Source organism: Impatiens glandulifera, chromosome 5 (genome assembly GCF_907164915.1).
Source record: "Impatiens glandulifera chromosome 5, dImpGla2.1, whole genome shotgun sequence".
Classification (NCBI taxonomy): domain Eukaryota; kingdom Viridiplantae; phylum Streptophyta; class Magnoliopsida; order Ericales; family Balsaminaceae; genus Impatiens; species Impatiens glandulifera.
In genome coordinates, this window is record NC_061866.1 from 43,424,705 (window position 1) to 43,441,485 (window position 16,781).

The 16,781-nt window shown below is 33.5% G+C and overlaps 3 protein-coding genes across 3 annotated transcripts; 1 reads left to right on the forward strand and 2 right to left on the reverse strand.

Moving 5' to 3' along the window:
- Positions 1-523: 523 nt before the first annotated feature.
- On the reverse strand, positions 524-3,788 carry LOC124938105 (pentatricopeptide repeat-containing protein At4g28010-like). The gene has a single exon (XM_047478479.1). It carries the CDS (start codon positions 3,635-3,637, stop codon positions 602-604), a length of 3,036 nt encoding a protein of 1,011 aa, XP_047334435.1. The 5' UTR covers positions 3,638-3,788; the 3' UTR covers positions 524-601.
- A 3,681-nt stretch (positions 3,789-7,469) lies between these two features.
- On the reverse strand, positions 7,470-16,673 carry LOC124939433 (pentatricopeptide repeat-containing protein At5g61990, mitochondrial-like). Its single transcript, XM_047479910.1, has 2 exons — positions 14,331-16,673; positions 7,470-10,225 (listed from the first exon to the last, which is right to left on the reverse strand). Exons 1-2 carry the CDS (start codon positions 16,484-16,486, stop codon positions 7,498-7,500), a joined length of 4,884 nt encoding a protein of 1,627 aa, XP_047335866.1. The 5' UTR covers positions 16,487-16,673; the 3' UTR covers positions 7,470-7,497.
- Positions 13,112-14,166, forward strand: LOC124938106. The gene has a single exon (XM_047478480.1). It carries the CDS (start codon positions 13,272-13,274, stop codon positions 14,136-14,138), a length of 867 nt encoding a protein of 288 aa, XP_047334436.1. The 5' UTR covers positions 13,112-13,271; the 3' UTR covers positions 14,139-14,166.
- Positions 16,674-16,781: the final 108 nt, after the last annotated feature.

Genomic DNA, 16,781 nt, shown 5'->3' on the forward strand with positions numbered 1-16,781 from the left:
TAATATATATAAAAATAATTATAATTTTTTTTACAACGTGACAGAAAATGTTATTAGAAAGAGAATGTTATTGGTAATAAAATTTAACAAATATTTCCATAAAATTTATACATACAAATAAATTCGGTTATTTATGTTTTGCGAAATTATTACCACATTCAAAATATATCGTTTTCAAGCTTCTTTATTTGATGCAATGTCTCCTTCTATATATTACATAGAACCCAATAATTTTGATATATAAATTTTGCCTAAATAATCATAAGAGTCATGGAAAGTCAAAATAAAAATAAAATGAAGTTTGCTTACAAGTTAAAAATGCTACAGGTTAAATGATAATAAATATATTTGAACATTTGATTGGTTGGATGCAAATTGGATGCCTATTTAAATATTCCTTCTTAATCCATCAACAAAACACTTATGTAATTACCTTTTTTTTTTTTTAAATGATATGTATATAAAAAACATTTGTTTAAGCACAATCTCATATCTTAAAACAGAAAAAGACAATAGAGTTAAGTAATAGAGTCACCCAAGTATGATCACTATCATTTTTAACTCAAATATTTCAATTCAATACAATTCTTCCATTTTCTTCTCAAATCACCTTAGAAACCTCCTGTTGAAAACTAGGCAAGATCTCTTCAACATTATCATGTTCAGAAAAAAGACACAAACATTTGAGAATTGTATCAGTAATTTCTTCGTTAAGACGAAACCCATCAGCTGCCATCCGTCTAAGCAAACCAATTATTTCTTCCTTTTCACCCATCGCAAGAAAACCGTTTAGCAAAGAATCGTATACAGCAGCAGTAGGACCATAACCGCAAGCCACCATCCTCTCGAAGGTGGCTTTTCCCGCCTGCCAATGTCCTAATTTCATAAATCCATTTACAAGTGTTGAAAAGGTCACAACATTAGGTTCCACGCCCATTTGAAGCATTTCCTCGAATAATTGTTCCGCCGATTGTAGATCATTCGCTCTTAGAGTTGCATGAATTATGATATTAAAAGATAAAACATCCGGTTTACTGTCTGTTTTGCTCATCGCTAAAAAGAAACCCTTTGCCTCCTCCAAACTACCTTCTTTGCAGAGACTTTCTAGTAAAGTGTTGTAATGATGAGGTGTAAGCAGAATTCCACGAACAGTCATGTGAATCAAAAGACCTTTCGCAACGTTCATCATTCTCAATCGGCAGAATCCATTTATCAAAGCTGAATAAGTGTATGAATCCAGAACTAATCCCATTTCAAGCCCGTTCTTCAATAACTTCATTCCTTCACCGACATCTCCTTTCTTCAAATGAGCATGTATTAGTATATTAAAAGGAAATATTTCTCTCATGTTCATTTCACGATGAATCTCCATCGCTTTCTTTAGATGACCTTCTTTACATAGCCCGTAAATTAAAGCTGTTAACAATTGATGATTTGGTTCTACACGATTCTTGTCTTTCAACATCAAAGATACTAACCTCACCGCCTCATCAACCTTCCCATTCTTGCAAAGCCCCCAAGCTAATGAATTGTAAGAAACAATGTCGATTTTATTATTATTCCCTTTAGTCATTCTTTCAAAGACTCTTAAAGCTTCGGTAACCATACCAGATTTACAAAATTCATTGATTAGTGAAGTATATGTTATTTTGCCTGACTCTTCACCATTCTCCTCCATTAAGTCTACTAACCGCATGGCATCCATAGGCCTTCCATCTTTACACAGCCCATCGATTAAAACGTTATAGATTACCCGATTCTGTTTTATTCCTCGGTGTGACATCACATTGAATAACTCGCTAGCTTCCTCCCATCGCCTCATTTTGCAAAGAAACTGTAATAAACTTGAATAAATGAATGCGTTCGGTTCAACTCCTTTTTCCAACATCATGTCGTAAAGTTTCTTTCCCTCGTCGAAATTCCCAGCTTTGCAAAATCCATTTACAAGTGCACTGTAAGTAATAACATTCGGATTGAGGCTCTTAAGCTTCATGTCATCAAACAAATCTATTGCTTCTCCCATTCGACCCTTTTCACAAAGCCCGTTCATAAGAGTGTTGTAGTTAACAACATCTGGATTGAGGCCCTTCAGCTTCATGTCATCAAACAAATCCATTGCTTCTCCCATTCGACCTTCTTTAAAAAGCCCGTTCATAAGAGTGTTGTAAGTAAGAACATTCGGATTGAGGCCCTTCAACTTCATGTCATCAAATAAATCCATTGCTTCTCCCATTCGACCCTCTTTACAAAGCCCGTTCATAAGAGTGTTGTAAGTAATGACATCCGAATTGAAGCCCTTCAGCTTCATGTCATCAAACAAATCCATTGCTTTTCCCATTTGACCCTCTTTACAAAGCCCATTCATAAGAGTGTTGTAAGTAGAAACATCCGGATTGAGGCCCTTCAGCTTCATGTCATCCAACAAATCCATTACTTCTCCCATTTGACCCTCTTTACAAAGCCCATTCATAAGAGTGTTGTAAGTAGAAACATTCGGATTGATGTTCTTCAGCTTCATGTCATCAAACAAATCCATTGCTTCTCCCATTCGACCCTCTTTACAAAGCCCGTTCATAAGAGTGTTGTAAGTAATGACATCCGAATTGAAGCCCTTCAGCTTCATGTCATCAAACAAATCCATTGCTTTTCCCATTTGACCCTCTTTACAAAGCCCATTCATAAGAGTGTTGTAAGTAGAAACATCCGGATTGAGGCCCTTCAGCTTCATGTCATCCAACAAATCCATTACTTCTCCCATTTGACCCTCTTTACAAAGCCCATTCATAAGAGTGTTGTAAGTAATAACATCCGGATTGAGGCTCTTAAGCTTCATGTCATCAAACAAATCTATTGCTTCTCCCATTTGACCCTTTTCACAAAGCCCGTTCATAAGAGTGCTGTAGGTAACAACATCCGGATTGAAGCCCTTCAGCTTCATGTCATCAAACAAATCCATTGCTTCTCCCATTCGACCCTCTTTACAAAGCCCGTTCATAAGAGTGTTATAAGTAGAAACATTCGGATTCATGCCCTTCAACTTCATGTCATCAAACAAATACATTGCTTCTCCCATTCGACCCTCTTTACAAAGCCCGTTCATAAGAGTGCTGAAAGTAATCACATCAGGCAATACAGACCCTCTGCACCATTCATTGAAAACCTTTACAGCTCTTGAAGTATCACCATTTCGACAAAGTCCATTTAAAACAACATTTATACAATATGTGTTAACTTGAAAACCACACTTCACCATCGTGCCCAACACTCCAAAAGAAAAATCGGGCTTATTTGAATGAAGGAAAAACTCGATCAGAACTTGCAATGATATGAAACTGCGAAAAACTTGAATACCCTTCATCTTATTGTAGACATTGATAACCATGTTATACTTCCTCGACTGTGAAAATGTTTGTAAAAGAAAATCGCATGTTGATTCAGAAGGCAGGCCGTGGATTTCAACTGCTTGATTAAAGAGGAGCAAAGCATCTTCGAGTCGGGGACTGGATTTATCACATAATGATCTAATTTGGGTTTCTATGTCATTGAAACTTGATTCTACGGTTGCTGAAGATAAGCATTTGGTGTGAGGACGAAACAAGAGATAGCAATTGCTGCAAAGTTGCTTCCTAATAACCATTTCACTACTTTCTCAAAATGATTTACCCAGAGAGTGAAAAAAACAGTGAACGGAGACGTTTACCGGGTAGAGGCCATTCTTTCCCTTCGCCGCCGCCGCCGTCCAAACTCGGGAACGGAACTGAGTCTCCGACCGAATTACTGCAGATAACTCGTTGGTGAATCGAGATCGTTGTTCAATTCCTCGTAGACCAAACCCTAGCCAGGCATTTCTCCAAATATTCCTGAAATCTTAACAGTCTTTGTTAACTTGCTCCTCTCTCTTTTTCATTCGAGCTAAAATTTTCATTTACTTTTCCAAGTGTAATTTTTTACCTTAAGTTACTATATAATGTCTAGTTAAATCAACGGATAAAATAAATGATTTTTTTTTTTATATATTATTTGATTTTATTCTAAACTCAATTTTTATTTATTCCGAAATCAAATTATATGATCATCTTTATTTTGGTAATACAATTATTGTTTCATCTCTTCCTAGATTTAAGAATTTTCACCATTAAAAAGATACATTCTATATGTATTTGTTTTGAACGTGATTAAATAATTATCTTAATTTGTAAAAAAAAAATATATAATCTATTATAAGTAATATAATGGATGGTTTAAGTGTTTTAAGAGTTCGTTAATTTTACTCATTCACGTTAAAATTTGCGTGTCTTTATATCATGTTAAATGCTTAGTTGATTGAACACGGATAGATTTATAAATGTGACACTAAATATAAATAATTATTTATACATTATTATTTATGTGATTTTTTTTTATTAACAAGTGAATTTAGAGTAGAATATATTTCTTTTGCTTGTTTATATTAATGGAGAGAGTAATATCAATATAATGATTATTTTTTAATAGAGGTTAATGAAATCAAGAAGATAAAACTAATGAGAAATGAACTTTATTATGCAATAGGGATAATACTGTTTTTATGCATGCAGTGAAAAGATAAATGTGAATGGTCTTGAGCAAATTTTAAGAATTATATACTTGTTAGAATTGTAATAATAAATTATTTCTATTCAAGTAGACGATAAGTTTGATCTATCAAGATAAAAAATATATATATCAGATCACTTTACGATTAAAAAATTATAAATCGGAGTTGGCTGAAATGAGTATAAAATTTGATGATAAAATGTAAGGGTTATGACTCTTTGTACATTTTCAGACTTATGAGATGTGAGACATTAATTACTTATTTATCTATTATTTATATTTATATTTTAATTAAAGTTATAAGTAATTAAAACATTACTAAATACAAGTAAAATGACAATAAATTACAATAAAAAGTGAACCTTCAATCATTCTAATTCAAACTAACCTATATATTAGTTGTTAAATATAGAGAGATTTGTCTATCTCTTTGTATTTTTTAACAGTTTCACCGAACCAACTTATTATGCCAATTCAAAATCCGATTCGAGCAAGATTGAAACTCATTCGACAAAGACGAATACGAGGAAATCGTTTTATGGTCGGTTAATGTAATGAGAGAGTTCTACAAGTGCCCCAAAACCTATGCCTACACTACACAAATAAATACAAATCGAACATGACAAACCAATAAGGTTTGGGGGAAAAACGGGACAGCTAATGAAGGCAAGCTCAATGTGGATCCTAGTCAAAAAAATAAAATGCTCGAACACCCGCTCCAAAGCGAGTTGTCGTCGGTCACTTCATGGGCACCCACAAGGCCTCATTCCGAGCAATCAAGGCCACCCTTTTCCGACAATAGAGCGAAAATGAACTTAAAAAAGTCAAAGTCAACGACTTTGGCTATTTCTTCCTCACTTTTGGCACGGAGACCGAAGCCCAAGCCATTGCCGACTTAGATTTCACCTTCATGTTCAGCTTATGTTTCAAGCTCGCCAAATGGAATGAAGAAATGGACATCAATAGCAAACTGCCACAATCCGAACAAGTGTAGGTGAGACTAAGAAACATTCCACCACACCTTTATAATACCAAAGCACTTGTCTACCTCACCGGACTCATTGGAAAGCCGCTTAAGCTCGATCCCGACTTTGACTCATTTGAACGAGTCACGTTTGCCCGCGTTTGCATTGAGATCGATTCAACGAGTACAAACCAAATTATTGTTAAGTAACTTTTTTTTTTAAAATAAAAAAATTAATTATTTATAAAGTGGTTTTTACTGATGCTTTTAAATGGAATGGATGTAAAAATAATATTAATATATATAAAAAAATAATTATAATTTTTTTTACAACGTGAAAGAAAATGTTATTAGAAAGAGAATGTTATTGGTAATAAAAGGTTAAAATAATATATTTTATTTCTTACATTTTTTTTTGTTTAATTTAGAAGGTTTACATTATTCTTATAATCATTACTTTTGTGATCGTTTTTTTTAAATGTCTAAAATGACGATTTTGAAAATCTGGGACGCCCTTTATGTTTTGAAAAAATACATCGTTTTGAAAAAAAGTCAATTGAGAGGGGATTTAATTTAAGGTTGGAAAGATTTTAAGTTTTAAAACTAAGATTTTATAGACAACTCCATAACTTATATTCCTATAAAATCTGGAAGAGATGAAGAGATTTTTTTTAATGAGAAGTCGTCGTAGGTTTATTTTAGATTTTTTCAATTTAATTATCTACACGACTAAAGAGTTGTCACTTAATTTATAAAAAAAAAATAGAAAATTAAGAAAAATGAATTCGACGTTGGGTTACGTGTGAAAATTTGTTTTTTTTAGAGTTAAATTTGGAATATTCTTGCCAGTGTACAACAACGTCAATCCTGGCCAGCAACATCGGTTTTCGGTCTTCGGGTGCAACAAACATTAGTCTTTAGTCCTTATCGTGCAACAACGTCTAAAGTAAGGGTCCTCGATCCTCAAGTACAACAAACAATGGTCCTCGGTCCTCAACAACAATCATCAGTTCTAGGTTCATCAGGTGCAGCCATGTCGGTCCCAGCCTTCAGCAGCAGGTGCATATCGTCGATCTTGGGTCTCATATTGGGTACAGAAAACATGACTGTCAAGTATCAACAAGTGTAGGAACTCTCGCTCATGGAATCAGTTACAGAAACGTGACCAGTAGCATGTCTATCAATCATAATAAACATAATTTCATTTAAGTCAAAATCTAACATTTATTTCCATAAAATTTATACATACAAATAAATTCGGTTATTTATGTTTTGCGAAATTATTACCACATTCAAAATATGTCGTTTTCAAGCTTCTTCATTTGATGCGACGTCTCCTTCTATATATATTACATAGAACCCAATAATTTTGATATATATAAATTTTGCCTAAATAATCATAAGAGTCATGGAACGTCAAAATAAAAATAAAATGGAGTTTGCTTACAAGTTAAAAATGCTACAGGTTAAATGATAATAAATATATTTGGACATTTGATTGGTTGGATGCAAATTGGATGCCTATTTAAATATTTCTTCTTAACCCATCAACAAAACACGTATGTATATACTTATTTTTTTAAATGATATGTATATAAAAAAACATTTGTTTAAGTACAGTCTCATATATTAAAACAGAAAAAACTTATAATGTAAATTACACCAGAGTCACCAAATATTTAATTCAAATATTTAATTGAAGAATGAATCTTTCATATTCAATTTTCAAACGCATTAATTTAAAATAGAGATAATGTTATATCTTATTTAAAAAAAAAAATTAAGCAAATAAAAAAAATTTAAATTGTTGTTATCAACCAAAATATAAAATATCATTAACTAACTAATATTTTATTTTGTTTTAACCTTGGACATATGTCTACATTTAAATTTCAAATTAAAGTGCCCATATAAACCTGCTGACAATTTCAATTCAATACAATTCTTCCATTTTCTTCTCAAATCACCTTAGAAACCTCCTGTTGAAAACTAGGCAAGATCTCTTCAACATTATCATGTTCAGAAAAAAGACACAAACATTTGAGAATTGTATCAGTAATTTCTTCGTTAAGACGAAACCCATCAGCTGCCATCCGTCTAAGCAAACCAATTATTTCTTCCTTTTCACCCATCGCAAGAAAACCGTTTAGCAAAGAATCGTATACAGCAGCAGTAGGACCATAACCGCAAGCCACCATCCTCTCGAAGGTGGCTTTTCCCGCCTGCCAATGTCCTAATTTCATAAATCCATTTACAAGTGTTGAAAAGGTCACAACATTAGGTTCCACGCCCATTTGAAGCATTTCCTCGAATAATTGTTCCGCCGATTGTAGATCATTCGCTCTTAGAGTTGCATGAATTATGATATTAAAAGATAAAACATCCGGTTTACTGTCTGTTTTGCTCATCGCTAAAAAGAAACCCTTTGCCTCCTCCAAACTACCTTCTTTGCAGAGACTTTCTAGTAAAGTGTTGTAATGATGAGGTGCAAGCAGAATTCCACGAACAGTCATGTGAATCAAAAGACCTTTCGCAACGTTCATCATTCTCAATCGGCAGAATCCATTTATCAAAGCTGAATAAGTGTATGAATCCAGAACTAATCCCATTTCAAGCCCGTTCTTCAATAACTTCATTCCTTCACCGACATCTCCTTTCTTCAAATGAGCATGTATTAGTATATTAAAAGGAAATATTTCTCTCATGTTCATTTCACGATGAATCTCCATCGCTTTCTTTAGATGACCTTCTTTACATAGCCCGTAAATTAAAGCTGTTAACAATTGATGATTTGGCTCTACACGATTCTCGTCTTTCAACATCAAAGATACTAACCTCACCGCCTCATCAAACTTCCCATTCTTGCAAAGCCCCCAAGCTAATGAATTATAAGAAACAATGTTGGGTTTAATATTATTCCCCTTTGTCATTGTTTCAAAGACTCTTATAGCTTCTGCAACCATACCAGATTTACAAAATCCATCTATTAGTGAATTATATGTTATTATATCTGCCTCCTCACCTTTTTCCGCCATTAAGTCTACCAACCGCATGGCATCCATAGGCCTTCCATCTCTACACAGCCCATCGATTAAAACGTTATAGATTACCAGATTCTGTTTTATTCCTCGGTGTGACATAACATTGAATAACTCGCTAGCTTCCTCCCATCGCCTCATTTTGCAAAGATACTGTAATAAACTTGAATAAATGAATGCGTCCGGTTCAACTCCTTTTTCCAACATCATGTCGTAAAGTTTCTTTCCCTCGTCGAAATTCCCAGCTTTGCAAAATCCATTTACAAGTGCACTGTAAGTAATAACATTCGGATTGAGGCTCTTAAGCTTCATGTCATCAAACAAATCTATTGCTTCTCCCATTCGACCCTTTTCACAAAGCCCGTTCATAAGAGTGTTGTAGTTAACAACATCTGGATTGAGGCCCTTCAGCTTCATGTCATCAAACAAATCCATTGCTTCTCCCATTCGACCTTCTTTAAAAAGCCCGTTCATAAGAGTGTTGTAAGTAAGAACATTCGGATTGAGGCCCTTCAACTTCATGTCATCAAATAAATCCATTGCTTCTCCCATTCGACCCTCTTTACAAAGCCCGTTCATAAGAGTGTTGTAAGTAATGACATCCGAATTGAAGCCCTTCAGCTTCATGTCATCAAACAAATCCATTGCTTTTCCCATTTGACCCTCTTTACAAAGCCCATTCATAAGAGTGTTGTAAGTAGAAACATCCGGATTGAGGCCCTTCAGCTTCATGTCATCCAACAAATCCATTACTTCTCCCATTTGACCCTCTTTACAAAGCCCATTCATAAGAGTGTTGTAAGTAATAACATCCGGATTGAGGCTCTTAAGCTTCATGTCATCAAACAAATCTATTGCTTCTCCCATTTGACCCTTTTCACAAAGCCCGTTCATAAGAGTGCTGTAGATAACAACATCCGGATTGAAGCCCTTCAGCTTCATGTCATCAAACAAATCCATTGCTTCTCCCATTCGACCCTCTTTACAAAGCCCGTTCATAAGAGTGTTGTAAGTAATCACATCCGGATTGAAGCCCTTCAGCTTCATGTCGTCAAACAAATCCATTGCTTCTCCCATTCGACCCTCTTTACAAAGTCCGTTCATAAGAGTGCTGAAAGTAATCACATCAGGCAATACAGACCCTCTGCACCATTCATTGAAAACCTTTACAGCTCTTGAAGTATCACCATTTCGACAAAGTCCATTTAAAACAACATTTATACAATATGTGTTAACTTGAAAACCACACTTCACCATCGTGCCCAACACTCCAAAAGAAAAATCGGGCTTATTTGAATGTAGGAAAAACTCGATCAGAACTTGCAATGATATGAAACTGCGAAAAACTTGAATACCCTTCATCTTATTGTAGACATTGATAACCATGTTATACTTCCTCGACTGTGAAAATGTTTGTAAAAGAAAATCGCATGTTGATTCAGAAGGCAGGCCGTGGATTTCAACTGCTTGATTAAAGAGGAGCAAAGCATCTTCGAGTCGGGGACTGGATTTATCACATAATGATCTAATTTGGGTTTCTATGTCATTGAAACTTGATTCTACGGTTGCTGAAGATAAGCATTTGGTGTGAGGACGAAACAAGAGATAGCAATTGCTGCAAAGTTGCTTTCTAATAACCATTTCACTACTTTCTCAAAATGATTTACCCAGAGAGTGAAAAAAACAGTGAACGGAGACGTTTACCGGGTAGAGGCCATTCTTTCCCTTCGCCGCCGCCGCCGTCCAAACTCGGGAACGGAACTGAGTCTCCGACCGAATTACTGCAGATAACTCGTTGGTGGATCGAGATCGTTGTTCAATTCCTCGTAGACCAAACCCTAGCCAGGCATTTCTCCAAATATTCCTGAAATCTTAACAGTCTTTAGTCTTTTTCATTCGAGCTAAAATTTTCATTTTCTTTTCAAAGTGTTGTTTTTTTACCTAAAGTTACTATATAATATCTAGTTAAAACCAACTCACAAAATAAATTACTCTTTTTATATTATTTGATCTTGATTCTAAAATCAATTTTTATTTATTCCGAAACCAAAGTATATGATGCTTGAAAAATAAGTCTCTATCTTGAACACATTAATTAATGTTATCATTATTATTACATGCTTATTATTCGTGTGTATATATATATATATATATATATATATATATATATATATATATATATATATATATATATATATATATATATATATATATATATATATATATATTAAAAGAGAAAAAAAAAACATCTCCAAATTATTTAAAATGTTCTACCATTAAGTTTGGACCAATAATATATTATATATAAAAATGTAACAATAGTTTTAAAAATATAAGAAACAAAACGACAATGAAAACAGATAAATCAAGATGAATACGGTATTTAGTGTATTTTTTTCTTCAACTGTTTTCTCTTTTTTCCCTAGATAACTAGGTTTATGTATTTCCACCATCGAGAAAATGCATTCTATATGTATGTATCATTTTTAACGATGATATTATTTTGAAAGTTTGGGTAATCGGTAAGATTTTAAACCTTAATTTATAAGAAAATTATGTAACTTATTATAAGTGATATAGTGAATGGTTTAAGCGAATTAAAAGTCTCATTATTTTATCTTTGTTAAAAGGTTTTTCACGCTAAAATTTGTGTGTCTTTATATTCTGTTACATGATTAATTGATTGAATATTAATAGATTTATAAACGTGACACTAAAATAGAAATAATCATTTATGCATTATTATTTATGTGATTTTTTTTTTATCAACACTTGATATTAGAAGATATTATATTTATTGTGTCATGTATATAATAATGGAGAGTAATACGAGTATAATGATTACTCTTTATAATTCTAATCATGTGTGGAAAAGGAAAATGAAAATTCTTTATTTTTGTCAAATAATATTATTTAACTTTTATATTGGTGAAAATTAGAAGAAAAAATAGATGAAAAATGGACTTTATTAAGTAATGATATGATACTGAAAAGATGAATGTAAAGATCTATATAGCAAACATAGGGAATCATTAATCAGTTTGCTGTTGAATAAAATCAGTATCAAATTTGATGTTGAAGTGTAAGTTTGGACTCATGAGATGGGAGCATTAAATATTCATTTATCCTTTAATTTTACTTATATTTTAATTAAAATAATTTTCACTTAATACAAGTAATTGAAATATTATTAATATATATAGTAATACCCTCTTCTAGTCTAGCAACAAAAAATGTGGTTATCTCAAAGTTTTCTTGAGATGTTCTGGGTTTGATCTCGTCAGGCGATAAATTCTGCGTTTATGACCATAATTTTAATTAAAAAAAACATATAAGTAAATAAACCAATCAATTATTATATAAAGTGACCATTCTAATCCAGACTCACCTTATTAGGAATTTATAGGTTGCAATATTTTGCTTTAGGTAAGAATTCAAATATATTTATATGATTTATTAGTAAAGACATTCATGTTATTCAACATATGATTTTTGCCTCTATCAATAGTAAGAAAAAAAAAACATAGCTTTATTAAACCAAAATCTAACATTTAGTTCCACAAATTTTTCACATAGTAAAGGAGATATGTGGCGATTATTGCACTAATAAACATGTTAATTTATCGCACATACAAACATGGTCTATGCCTATTTCAGCTTTGCAAAGTTGCATAAACATGCCTATCATTTTATTGTCGAAACAACGAGTTTTTCTACATTTCAAATATGTCGTTTTCAAGTTTCTTTATTTAATTTGTTTTATTCGATGTCTCTTTGTATTGAGTAGAAACCTAATAACTTCTATACACATTTTTGCATTAATAACCACTAGCATGTATCCCGTGCATTTGCACGAGTAAGAATATAAAAAAACCGTGAAAAAAATATTACGGTAAATTTTTTATGGACGGGTCAACCCACAATCCGACCCAAGTATTCATTTACTCTCACATATATCCAAATTAACCACAGCTCTCGACCCGGCAATCAAGACACTTTAAAAATTAAGCATTATTATATTATATATATATATATATATATATAGATAAGAGGTATGTAATGTCGAAACAAAAATAAAATGAATTTTTGCTTTAAAGTTAAATAATGCTACATGTTAAATGATAATAAATTATAGACATTTGGTTGGTTGAAAGCAAATTGGATGCATATTAAATATTTACAAATTATAATTCACTAACTAATTATTTTATTTTAACCTTGAGTATTATAAAATCTCACATATGTCTAACATTTTAATTTCAAATTAAAGTGCCCATATAAAAAATGATAAACCAAATGAAAAATACTACGATAAAAATATGTTTGGAGTGAAAAATAAATTGTAGAATAGGATTATTTTATTGCTTTGACCTAAATATAGCTAAATAAATATTTTAAAATGTTGTTTTAAAAAAATTTAAACAAGCTTTTTTGAAGTCTTAAAAAAAATGGGAGGAGTTGTTTCCATTCCATCATATAGAAACCTCCGCCAAATTTGCCATGAGTCGAGCTTTCTATTAAGGCAGAGAAAGGTGACAGAGAATCTTTAATAGAATTCTAAACATATTGGCACTTTCAATACCATTCTTCCATTTTCTTCTCAAACCATCAATGGCACTTGATGCAGTCTTGTTTTAAGTTTTAAACCTCTCCCTCCCTCTTTGAAGATCTTCTGCAAATTGTATAATCAGAAAATGATGGATTTCCCCTCTTGTTTTGGCGAAAATGGAGTGCTAGTAGCAGATTCTTCAAGTTCAACTGTAAGTAAAGCCTCGCAAAATGCAGTTACTTGCATATACAAGTCAATTTTCCTAGGAAAATCTTACTTGATCACCATTACATGGAACAAGAACGTGATGGGTCATTCCCTTAATGTTGAAATTGCTGATTTATCCGGTCAATCTCTCTGCAAAGCCGATGTAAGGCCATCTTTCTTCTCTAAAAGAAAAGGGTCAAAGTCTTTAGAGTTTAATCGCATCAAAATCGACTTATATTGGGACCTTTCTTCTGCAAAATTCGAATCAAGTCCTGAGCCTCTAGAAGGGTTTTACATAGCTCTTGTTTGTAAACAAGAGATGATTTTACTAATAGGTAATATGGGAAAGGAAGCATTGAAGATGACAAATGCAGTCCACTCTCTTGATGGTTCTTCGATGATGTGCATTGCCAAAAGAGAGAATGTATATGGGACAAGGGTTTTCAGTACCAGGACTCAATTTGGTGATAATGGGCCGATTCATAATCTGATAATAGAGTGTGATGTCACGATTGGAGCTAGAGAACCATGGATGCTAATCCGAGTGGACAAGAAGATAGTGATGAAGGTGAAGAGACTTCAATGGAAGTTTAGAGGGAATCAGACGTTTTGGGTTGATGGGTTTCCGGTGGAGGTGTTTTGGGATGTCTATAATTGGCTGTTTGGAACGGGAAATGGAGTTTTCATGTTTCAAACGAGGTTTTCAAAACTTGACGGTTTACCGAATTTGGAGAGGTTTGAGGATTGCAAGTTGTTGGCAGGTTCTGGTTTCTCTTTGATTTTGTATGCTTGGAAGAATAAGTAAGATAAATATTGGATCTTACTCGTTAAATTCCAACCGTTTTAAGTTTAATTTAAGGTATTCTTAGTAAGAATCGAATTATTTTATTGTCAAAATCAATAAAAGTGCAGATGTAATATCACTGAATAATCAATACAAATTTCTAATCTATGTATTTGTATATTAAAATGAGATAACATTATTAATCAAGATGTATAAATTTGAAGTTCAGGATGAGACAAATGAAGTTGTTTCAAAAGCTCATTACATGAAATACTTGATGATACCACCTTAGAAACTTCCTGTTGAAAACTAGGCAAGATCTCTTCAACATTATCATGTTCAGAAAAAAGACACAAACATTTCAAAATCGTACCAGTAATTTCTTCGTTAAGACGAACCCCCTCAGCTGCCATCCGTCTAAGCAAACCAATTATTTCTTCCTTTTCACCCATAGCAAGAAAACCCTTTAGCAAAGAATCGTATACAGCAGCAGTAGGACCATAACCGCAAGTCACCATCCTCTCCAAGGTGGCTTTTCCCTCCTGCCAATGTCCTAATTTCATAAATCCATTTACTAGTGTTGAAAAGGTTACAACATCAGGTTCCACACCCATTTGAAGCATTTCCTCGAAGAATAGTTTCGCCGAATGTAGATCCTTTGCTCTTAGAGTTCCATGAATTATTGTATTAAAAGATGCAACATTCGGCTTACTGTCTGTTTTGCTCATTGCTAAAAAGAAACCCTTTGCCTCCTCCAAACTACCTTCTTTGCAGAGAATTTCTAGTAACTTGTTGTAATGATGAGTTGTAAGCAGAATTCCACGAACAGTCATGTGAATCAAAAGACCTTTCGCAATGTTCATCATTCTCAATCGGCAGAATCCATTTATCAAAGCTGAATAAGTATGTGAATCCAGAACTAATCCCATTTCAAGCCCGTTCTTCAATAACTTCATTCCTTCACCAACATCTCCTTTCTTCAAATGAGCATGTATTAGCATAGTAAATGGAAATATTTCTCTCATGTTCATTTGACGATGAATCTCCATCGCTTCTTGTAGACGACCTTCTTTACATAGCCCGTGTATTAAAGCTGTTAGTAATTGATGATCTGGCTTTACACGATTCTCGTCTTTCAACATCAAAGATACTAACTCCATCGCCTCATCAACCTTCCCATTCTCGCAAAGACCCCAAGCTAATGAATTGTAAGAAACAATGTCGTGTTTATTATTATTCCCTTTTGTCATTGTTTCAAAGACTCTTAAAGCTTCGGTAACCATACCAGATTTACAAAATCCATCGATCAGTGAATTATATGTTATTCTGTCTGCCTCTTCACCTTTCTCCGCCATTAAGTCTACTAATCGCATGGCTTCCATGGGCCTTCCATCTCTACACAGACCATTGATTAAAACGTTATAGATGATCAGATCCTGTTTTATTCCTCGGTCTGACATAACATTGAATAAATCGCTAGCTTCCTCCCATCGCCTCGTTTTGCAAAGATACTGTAACAAACTTGAATAAATGAATGTGTTCGGTTCAACTCCTTTTTCCAACATTCTATCATAAAGTTTCTTTCCCTCGTCGAAATTCCCAGCTTTGCAAAATCCATTGACAAGTGCACCATAAGTAACAACATCTGGATTGAGGCCTTTCAGCTTCATGTCATCAAACAAATCCATTGCTTCTCCCATTCGACCTTTTTTACAAAGCCCATCCATAAGAATAGTGTAAGTAGTTAAGTTGGGTCTGTTTTTTCCCTTATCCATATCAACCTTCAATCTTAATGCTTCTTCTAGTTTTTGTATCTTACAGAGTCCAGTAATGAGAGTGTTGAAAGTAATCACATCAGGCAATACAGACCCTCTGCACCATTCATTGAAAACCTTTACAGCTCTTGAAGCATCACCATTTCGACAAAGTCCATTTAAAACAACATTTATACAATACGTGTTAACTTGAAAACCACACTTCACCATCGTGCCCAACACTCCAAAAGAAAAATCGGGCTTATTAGAATGCAGGAAAAACTCGATCAGAACTTTCAATGATAAGAAACTGCGAAAAGCTTGGATACCCTTCATCTTATTGTAGACATTGATAACCATGCTATACTTCTTTGATTGTGAAAATGTTTTTAAAAGAAAATTGCATGTTGATTCAGAAGGCAGGCCGTGATTTTCAACAGCTTGATTAAAGAGGAGCAAAGCATCTTCGAGTTGGGGATTGGATTTATCACATAATGATCTAATTTGGGTTTCTATGTCATTCAAACTTGACTCTACGGTTGCTGAAGATAAGCTTTTGGTGTGAGGACGAAACAAGATATAGCAATTGCTGCAAAATTGCTTTCTAATAATCATTTCACCACAAGAAAACAGCTATCATTACTTTCTCAAAATGTTTTTACCTGACATCTACCCAAAAAAAACAGTCGGGCTCCGACAATCCCCTGTTCGTGAAGAAACGAATCTCTACCGTTGCCGCCGTCCTAACTCGGAAACGGAATTGAGTCTCCGACCGATTTACTGCAGATAACCTAACCGCTTGCTAGACATTTCTCTTCAAGGAACTATACCTAAATATTCCTTAATGTCTTCTTTTTACTTTGTGAGCTAAAATTTAAACTTTTTTTTGTGTTTACTTTTCTATATTAAT